At 44.2% G+C, this 8976-nt stretch overlaps 1 protein-coding gene across 1 annotated transcript in view; it reads left to right on the top strand.

The window, feature by feature from the left end:
* The first annotated feature begins 8860 nt into the window (after positions 1-8860).
* GDPGP1 (GDP-D-glucose phosphorylase 1) overlaps positions 8861-8976 on the top strand; it is a 1250-nt gene continuing 1134 nt past the window's right edge. Inside the window, exon 1 of the mRNA XM_007470534.1 lies at positions 8861-8925. Coding sequence (XP_007470596.1) covers positions 8861-8925 — 65 coding nt within the window. The remainder of the gene's footprint in view (positions 8926-8976) is intronic.

Consider the following 8976-nt stretch of genomic DNA (forward strand, 5'->3'; position numbering starts at 1 on the left):
TATATCTTCTTCTTGGATCGATCCCTTGATCATTATGTAGTGTCCTTCTTTGTCTCTTGTAATAGTCTTTATTTTAAAGTCTGTTTTGTCTAATATGAGAATTGCTACTCTAGCTTTCTTTTGATTTCCATTTGCATGGAATATCTTTTTCCATCCCCTCACTTTCAGTCTGTATGTGTCCCTGGGTCTGAAGTGGGTCTCTTGTAGACAGCATATGTATGGGTCTTGTTTTTGTATCCATTCAGCCAGTCTGTGTCTTTTGTTTGGAGCATTTAATCCATTTACATTTAAGGTAATTATCGATATGTATGTTCCTATTATCATTTTCTCAATTGTTTTGTGTTTGTTATTGTAGGTCTTTTCCTTCTCTTGTGTTTCCTGCCTAGAGAAGTTCCTTTAGCATTTGTTTTAAAACTGGTTTGTTTGGTGGTGCTGAATTCTCTTAGCTTTTGCTTGTCTGTAAAGGTTGTTTTTTTTTTTTTTTTTTTCACGGGCCTGTCACTGTTGTGGCCTCTCCCATTGCGGAGCACAGGCTCCACATGCGCAGGCTCAGCGGCCATGGCTCACGGGCCCAGCCGCTCCGCAGCATGTGGGATCTTCCCGGACCGGGGCACGAACCCGTGTCCACTGCATCGGCAGGCGGACTCTCAACCACTGCGCCACCAGGGAAGCCCAGTGTAAAGGTTTTAATTTCTCTGTCGAATCTGAATAAGATCCTTGCTGGGTAGAGTAATCTTGATCCTTGCTGGGTAGAGTAATCTTGGTTACTTTCATCACTTTAAATATGTCCTGCCACTCCCTTCTGGCTTGCAGAGTTTCTGCTGAAAGATCAGCTGTTAACTTTATGGAGATGCCCTTCTGTTATTTGTTGCTTTTCCCTCGCTGCTTTTAATATTTTTTCTTTGTATTTAATTTTTGATAGTTTGATTAATATGTGTCTTGGCATGTTTCTCCTTGGATTTATCCTGTATGGGACTCTCTGTGCTTCCTGGACTTGATTGACTCTTTCTTTTCCCATATTTAGGGACGTTTTCAACTACAATTCTTCAAATATTTTCTCAGACCCTTTCTTTTTCTCTTCTTCTGGGACCTCTATAATTCTAATGTTGGTGCATTTAACGTTGTCCCAGAGGTCTCTTGAGACTGTCCTCAATTCTTTTTATTCTTTTTTCTTTATTCTGCTCTGTGGTATTTATTTCCACTATTTTATCTTCCAGGTCACTTATCTGTTCTTCTGCCTCAGTTATTCTGCTATTGATTCCTTCTAGAGAATTTTTTATTTCATTTTTTGTGTTGTTCATCATTGTTTGTTTGCTCTTTAGTTCTTCTAGGTCCTTGATAAATGTTTCTTGTATTTTCTCCATTCTATTTCCAAGATTTTGGATCATCTTTACTATCATAACTGAATTCTTTTTCAGGTAAATTGCCTATTTCCTCTTCATTTGTTTGGTCTGGTGGGTTTTTACCTTGCTTCTTCGTCTGCTGCATATTTCTCTGTCTTCTCATTTTGCTTAACTTAATGTGTTTAGGGTCTCCTTTTCGCAGGTTGTACGTTCGTAGTTCCTGTTGTTTTTGGTGTCTGCCCCCAGTGGGTAAGGTTGGTTCAGTGGGTTGTGTAGGCTTCCTGGTGGAGGGGACTGGTGGATGAGGTTGGATCTTGTCCTTCTGGTGAGCAGGACCATGTCTAGTGTTGTGTTTTGGGGTGTCTGTGAACTTAGTATGATTTTAGGCAGCCTCTCTGCTAATGGGTGGGGTTGTGTTCCTGTCTTGCTAGTTGTTTGGCATGAGGTGTCCAGCACTGGAGCTTGCTAGTCGTTCAGTGGATCTGGGTGTTAGTGTTGAGATGAAGTTCTCTGGGAGAGCTCTCGCCGATTGATATTACATGGGGCCAGGAGGTCTCTGGTGGTCTAGTGTCCCGAACTCGGCTCTCCCACCTCAGAGGCTCCAGCCTCGTAGCCGGCCGGAGCACCAAGACCCTTTCCGCCACATGGCCAGGTACGTGGGGAGTTTTTTGCCTTTTGGGAAGTCTGAGGTCTTCAGCCAGCATTCAGTAGGTGTTCTGTAGGAGTTGTTCCACATGTAGATGTACTTTTGATGTATTTGTGGGGATGAAGGTGATCTCCATGTCCTACTCCTCCACCATCTTGAAGGTACTCTCTGATCCATGTCTGAAGCTTCCAGTTCTGAAGCTTTGACAGGATTTCCTTCCCTCCATTCACAGCCACGTTTCTCTGCTAGCCTGTTGTTGGCAGGAGCCAGTTGCTCACAAGCTGGTGGACTGAGGAGGTCACTTCCTCACTGCTTGTTGGCTGGAAGTCTCAATCAATTCTTTGCCATTTGAGTCTTTCCATAAGGTACCTTACACATGGCAGGTGGCTTCCATGTATATATGTCTCTGCAGATTCTCTCCCTGGTAGGCTGCTCTCGCACCAGCGTTCGCTGCCAGTCATGGAACTTCCAGAAGCTGAGGAGGCATGCTCCGAGGTTAATTATTTTTTATTGTTGTTTGTTTTCAGCTTTAATGAGGTATAATTTTTTTAATATAAATTTATTTATTTATTTATTTTTGGTTGCCTTGGGTCTTCGTTGCAGTGCGTGGGCTTCATTGTGGTGGCTTCTCTTGTTGCGGAGCTCGGGCTCTAGGCGCGTGGGCCTCAGTAATTGTGGCTCATGGGCTCTAGAGTGCAGGCTCAGTAGTTGTGGCGCACAGACTTCGATGCTCCACAGCATGTGGGATCTTTCCAGACCAGGGCTCGAACCCGTGTCTCCTGCACTGGCAGGTGGATTCTTAACCACTGTGCCACCAGGGAAGTCCATAAATTATTAAATAGTTATTCTGAGTCATCCAGCAGTCCCTGGTAAGTCTGGTTAGCATATTGTCCTTCCTGTGCCCGATCAACCCTTGACACAGTGATAAAACTGAGTGGCTGATTTAAAAATAACTCGTAGTGCTATTTTTAAACAAAACAGTTATTTTGTTTCTTGGTTGGATCTTTCAAAGGTTTGTTCATTGATCATTTTTTTATTAAAGTACCCTCCCTTGGATTTGTGAATTCTAACTTGTTTTTGTTTTCCAAGACATTTCATTCCCTGCTTGTAATATTATTTCCCTCTTCCTCTTTTCCTTGAGACATTACATAGGATGGCCACACAGGGTTTGTCTGACACGGTGATATTTGATGTTTGATGTTTGAGACCTAAATGAGCCAGGCATGTGAAGAATACCTGGGAGAACGGTATTTTAGGCTGAGAGAACATAAAGCACCAAGGCCCTGAGCAGGAGCACGTTTAGGAAGAGTGAGGAGCAGAGTAGGCCAGGAGAAGAGTGGTCTGGGAGGAGGTGAGAGGGGGAGGCACTGCTAAGCCTTGAGAGCCCAGAGGCCATGGTGAGGAAATGGACTTTGTTCTAGGGGCTCAAGGTCACATCCCTAGTGAATGGAAGAGCCAGAATTCAAACACCTTGTCAGCCTCCAAAACCACATCTCTCACCTTCCTGCCAGGATGGCACCGACTACACAGGCTTGTTGTGAGGGTCACCTAAGTGGACTTGGAAAGCCCCCAACCCATGCCTCACACAACATAGACATGCGAACAGTGTGCCCTTTCTCCTCGTTTTCCTATGTAGGTTCAGTCCTGTTGTGTGGTCATTATGATTTGTCACTTTCAAGTATTCCTCTTTATTCCTAGGTATTGTTTTTGCCTCCTAGTTCACTTGAATATAAATACAACCATACCCACTTTATTTATTTATTTATTTTTTTCTGCGGTACGCGGGCCTCTGACTGTTGTGGCCTCTCCCACTGTGGAGCACAGGCTCTGGATGCACAGGCTCAGCGGCCATGGCTCACGGGCCCAGCCGCTCCACGGCATGTGGGATCTTCCTGGACCGGGGCACGAACCCGTGTCCCCTGCATCGGCAGGCAGACCCTCAACCACTGCGCCATCAGGGAAGCCCCATACACACCTTCTATTGATTCTTTTGACTGATATGTCTTTACTCGTATTTTTAGCCTTTTGGTATCATCTTGGCCCTAGGTCCTTGGTCCTAGCCCCTGGCTTTTAATGTTACTCCATATTTGTATCTAGCCCAGACCTTACCCTTAACCTCCAGGTTTGACTGTCCCACTGCCTACACCACTTTTCTTAGATGCCCAGCCTGCATCTCAGAGTCAGTAATCAAAACTGAACTCTTGGTCTCTCCCTTCCTCTAGTCAACATATTCTCACCGCACCTCCCCAGCATCTCCATCTCTGTAAATGCCACTGCAGTGCCTAGTTCCTGATGCCGAGTCACTCCCAGCTCTTCCTTTTATGTCAGTCCCCATAGTCAGCCTGTCAGCAGGCCCTGTTGGTTCAGCCTTCAAAACATGAACCATATCCCCAGCTCCTTTGTCTCTGTTGCCATCTGTGTTGTCTAGTCACCCTCACTGCTCACCTGGCCACCAGAGTGGCCTCCAAAGTGATCTCTGCTTCCCCTTTGCTCCCCTACAATCCATTTTCCACACAACAGTTAGAAAAAAGTTTATAAAATACCAGACAATCCTTATACTTAGAACCTGCCAGTGATTTCTTACTCCGTTTAGAATAAAATCCAAGTTCCTGACCATGACGCATAAGGCCCTCCAGCTAATCTGGCCCCTGCCTTCCTCTCCAACCTCATGGGGGGGCCCCGTCCCCAGGTCAGCCATACCACAGTAACACTACCTCCTTTCTGTTCCTTGAACAGGCCACCCATCTGCCCTGCGAGACTTATGGTCTTGGACTTACAATTTCCTTTGCTTAGGGTACACACAATTTCCTTTGCTTAGAGTACACTTTCCTCAGCTCTTCATTGTAGGCCTCTTCTCATCCTTCCTGTCTTAGTTCAGCTGTCCTTTCAGAGGGCCCTGCCCCGCCCTTTTGTAGAAGTGGGATGCCCTGATCCCACCCCTTAGTCACCCTCTGTTGTATCACTTGTTTATTTCCCACAAAATGCTATCACCACGGGTAGTTAATATTTTCCTTTTGCTTATCATCTGACTCCACCCCAGGATGTAAGCTCCGTAAGGATATGTGTGGACTTTGTTCTCTTTATTTGCTACCATTTCCCCATTGCCTCATACACAGCAGTTACTTCATAAATACTTGTGTTTTGTGGCTCAGCTGAACGTGGAGCAGAGTGCACAGAAGAGGTGGCCCCAGAGTGTCAACAGTGGGGATGACGTAGGCATTGATTCTGAATGAATGAATGAGTGAATGAGAGAGTAAGTGAATACTTAGGTTTAGCTCATCAAATTGTTAGATTTCTTAAATCTATTTTGAGACTCACTTAAATTTTTTCAAGTTGTGGTAAAATATATATAACATGAAACTTACCATCTTGACATTTTAAAAGTTGTAATTAAAAATCATGTAGCAGGGGCTTCCCTGGTGGCGCAGTGGTTGAGAGTCCGCCTGCCGATGCAGGGGACACAGGTTCGTGCCCCGGTCCAGGAAGATCCCACATGCCACGGAGCGCTGGGCCCATGATCCATGGCCGCTGAGCCTGCGTGTCCGGAGCCTGTGCTCCGCAACAGGAGAGGCCACAACAGTGAGAGGCCCGCATACTGCAAAAAAAAACAAACAAAAAAAACAAACACGTAGCAGGGCTTCCCTGGTGGCGCAGTGGTTGAGAATCTGCCTGCCAATGCAGGGGACATGGGTTCGATCCCTGGTCTGGGAAGGTCCCACATGCTGCAGAGCAACTAGGTCCGTGAGCCACAACTACTGAGCCTGCGCGTCTGGAGCCTGTGCTCCGCAACAAGAGAGGCCGCGACAGTGAGGCCTGCGCACCGCGATGAAGAGTGGCCCCCACTGGCCTCAACTAGAGAAAGCCCTCGCACAGAAAACGAAAACCCAACACAGCCAAAAATAAATAAATTAATTAATTAATAAAAAATAAATTCCTCCATAAAAATACCACTAAGCTTTAAAAAAATAAAAAATAATAAAAAACACGTAGCATAGGGACTTCCCTGGTGGTGCAGTGGTTAAGAATCCGCCTGCCAATGCAGGGGACACAGGTTTGAGCCCTTGGTGTGGGAAGATCCCACATGCCGCGGAGCAACTAAGCCCATGCGCCACAACTACTGAGCCTGTGATCTAGAGCCCGTGAGCCACAACTACTGAAGCCCGTGTGCCACAACTACTGAAGCCCGCTTGCCTAGAGTCCATGCTCGTCAACAAGAGAAGCCATTGCAGCGAGAAGCCCGCACACAACGAAGAGTAGCCCCCGCCCACCGCAACTAGAGAAAGCCCATGCACAGCAACAAAGACCCAATGCAGCCAAATATAAATAAGTAAATGAATTTATTTATTAAAAAAAATATATGGCAGTCTTCAAAAGTTAAAAAAAAAAAAAAACACGTAGCATAAAATTTAACACCTTAACCATTTCTGAGTGTATAGTTCAGTAGTGTTAAATATATTCACATTGTTTGGTAGCCAATCTCCAGACCTCTTTCCTTCTTGCAAAACTGAAACTCTACGCCCATTAAACAACAAACAATTCCTCATTTTCTCCTCCTGCCAGCCCTTGGGAACCACCATTCTACTTTCTGTCTCTTTGAATTTGAGCACTTTAGGTCCCTTATATAAGTGGACTCATACAATATTTGTCCTTTGGTGACTGGCTTGTCTCACTTAGCATAATGTCCTGAAGGTCCATCCGTGTTGTAACATGTCAGCATTTCATGCTTTTTAAGGCTGAATACCATTACATTGTCTGTATATACTGCATCTTGTTTATTCATTTATCTATTGATGGATACTTAAGTTGCTTCCACCTTTTGGCTATTGTGAATAATGCTGCTATGAAAATGGGTGTACAGATATCTCTTTTTGAGACCCTGCTTTTGGTTCTTTTGGATATATACCCAGAAGTGGGATTGCTGGATCATATAGTAATTCTATTTTTAATTTTTTGAGGAGCTGCTGTACTGTTTTCCATAGCAGCTGCATCACTTTACATTCCCACCACAGTGCACAAGGGTTCCAATTTCTCCATATCCTTGCCAACACATGTTATTTTCTGGTTTTGATAGTAGCCATCCTAAAGGATGTAAAGCAGTATCTTACTGTGATTTTGATTTGCATTTCCCTAATTAGTGATGTTGAACATCTTTTCATGTGCTTGTTGGACATTTGTGTATCTTTGGAAAAATGTCTTAGGCTCACTTTCAATAGAATAATTAAATATTTTATGTTTTATTGTCAATATTATGCTTAGCTCGAGTTTAAAAAAAAATTTTTTTATTGTGGTAAAAAATGCATAAGATTTACCACCTTAACCATTTCTAAGTGTGCAATTCAGTAGTGTTAAGTATATTCCCATCGTTGTGCCGCCAGTCTCTAGAACTTTTTCATCTTACAAAACTGAAACTCTATACTCATTAAACTCAGCTTGACTTTTAATATGTTGTTTTGTATGTTCTTCGTTTTTTCTGTTTTACTAATATGAAGTTTCTGGACCAGCAGAGCTGAGGGTACCCAAACTTGTACTGAGGCAACTCTACTGAGGTAAGCTTCATTCTGAAGTCCCATCTGGGCCAACAGCAGGTCATCTCCCTGACACTTCTGGGTCCACAGGGCTCCAGGGTCCCAGTGGGAGATGAAGACAGGCACCTATATTTCTGCCTTAAAGGATTGGCCTAGGGCACTTATGATGGGCCATCCTCACCCAAATGGTTCTATGCATGGCCATTTGGAATCACTACACAACAGTGGAAAAGCTGTTCCCACAAAGGAGTGATCAGCTTTGAAACCTTGGCCATTCTCATGCACTGGAACACTGATGCAGTTTTCTGGAGGGCAGTTTGACAGACTATCAAAAGCCTGAGCCATGAGCCTACTCTGACCAGTGGTCTACTAAGATTTTATTTTAAAGGAAAATAGAAACATCTGCAAAGATAGATACAGGATATTCATCACAACATTGTATATAATAGTATGAAATTGGCAGCAACCTAAATGTACAACAGTTAAAGATTTGTTAAAAAATTAAGATCTGGGGGCCTCCGTGGTGGCGCAGTGGTTGAGAGTCCGCCTGCTGATGCAGGAGACGCGGGTTCGTGCCCCGGTCCTGGAGGATCCCACATGCCGCAGAGCGGCTGGGCCCGTGAGCCATGGCCACTGAGCCTGCGCATCCGGAGCCTATGCTCCGCGACGGGAGAGGCCACAACAGTGAGAGGCCCGCGTACCACAAAAAAAAAAAAAAATTAAGATCCGGGACTTCCCTGTGGTTCAGTGGTTAAGACTCCACACTCCCAATGCAGGGGGCTCGGGTTTGATCCCTGGTCGGGGAACTAAGATCCCACATGCCACATGGCACAGGCCAAAAAAAAAAAATATCAAGATCCATCTACATATGAAAATGAGGCTAAATGTAAATTGTGATTTTTCCCTGGGCACTGGAATAAGGGTTGTAATTTATCTTTATTTTTTTAATCCATTAAGAAAGTTTATTCAATATATATAATTTTTAGAAAGAGAAAGAATTTGATTTATATTTTTAATTCAGTAAAAATGTATGCTAATCTGCAGGTGATAATTATGAGTGATTTCTGTGTTTTCAAAATACTTTACCAGAGGCATATATTACTTTTGTAATCAGAGCAAAAAGTAAAGGTTATTTGAAAATAAAAATAGGAGAGTTCCCTGGTGGCCTAGTGGTTAGAATTTGGGGCTTTCACTGCCGTGGCCCAGGTTCAGCCCCTAGTCAGGGAACTGATATCCCACCAGCTGCGTGGCACGGCCAAAGAAATAAATAAATAATAATAATGAAATCTTTGGAAATGGGATAGCATCATGTATTTTTCACCTTATGATTGTTTTAGGTCAGCCCCATGGCTATTCCACATGGTTCAAATGAAACTTCCTATTTGCTGCCTCCAAACAGTGAGGACTGGGGAGGGCATGGCATTCCTGACTTTGTCTATAGGCAGAAGGAACTCGTGCCAGA

The sequence above is a fragment of the Lipotes vexillifer genome, unplaced genomic scaffold, assembly GCF_000442215.2.
Source record: "Lipotes vexillifer unplaced genomic scaffold, Lipotes_vexillifer_v1.1 scaffold412, whole genome shotgun sequence".
NCBI classification, from domain to species: Eukaryota; Metazoa; Chordata; class Mammalia; order Artiodactyla; family Lipotidae; genus Lipotes; species Lipotes vexillifer.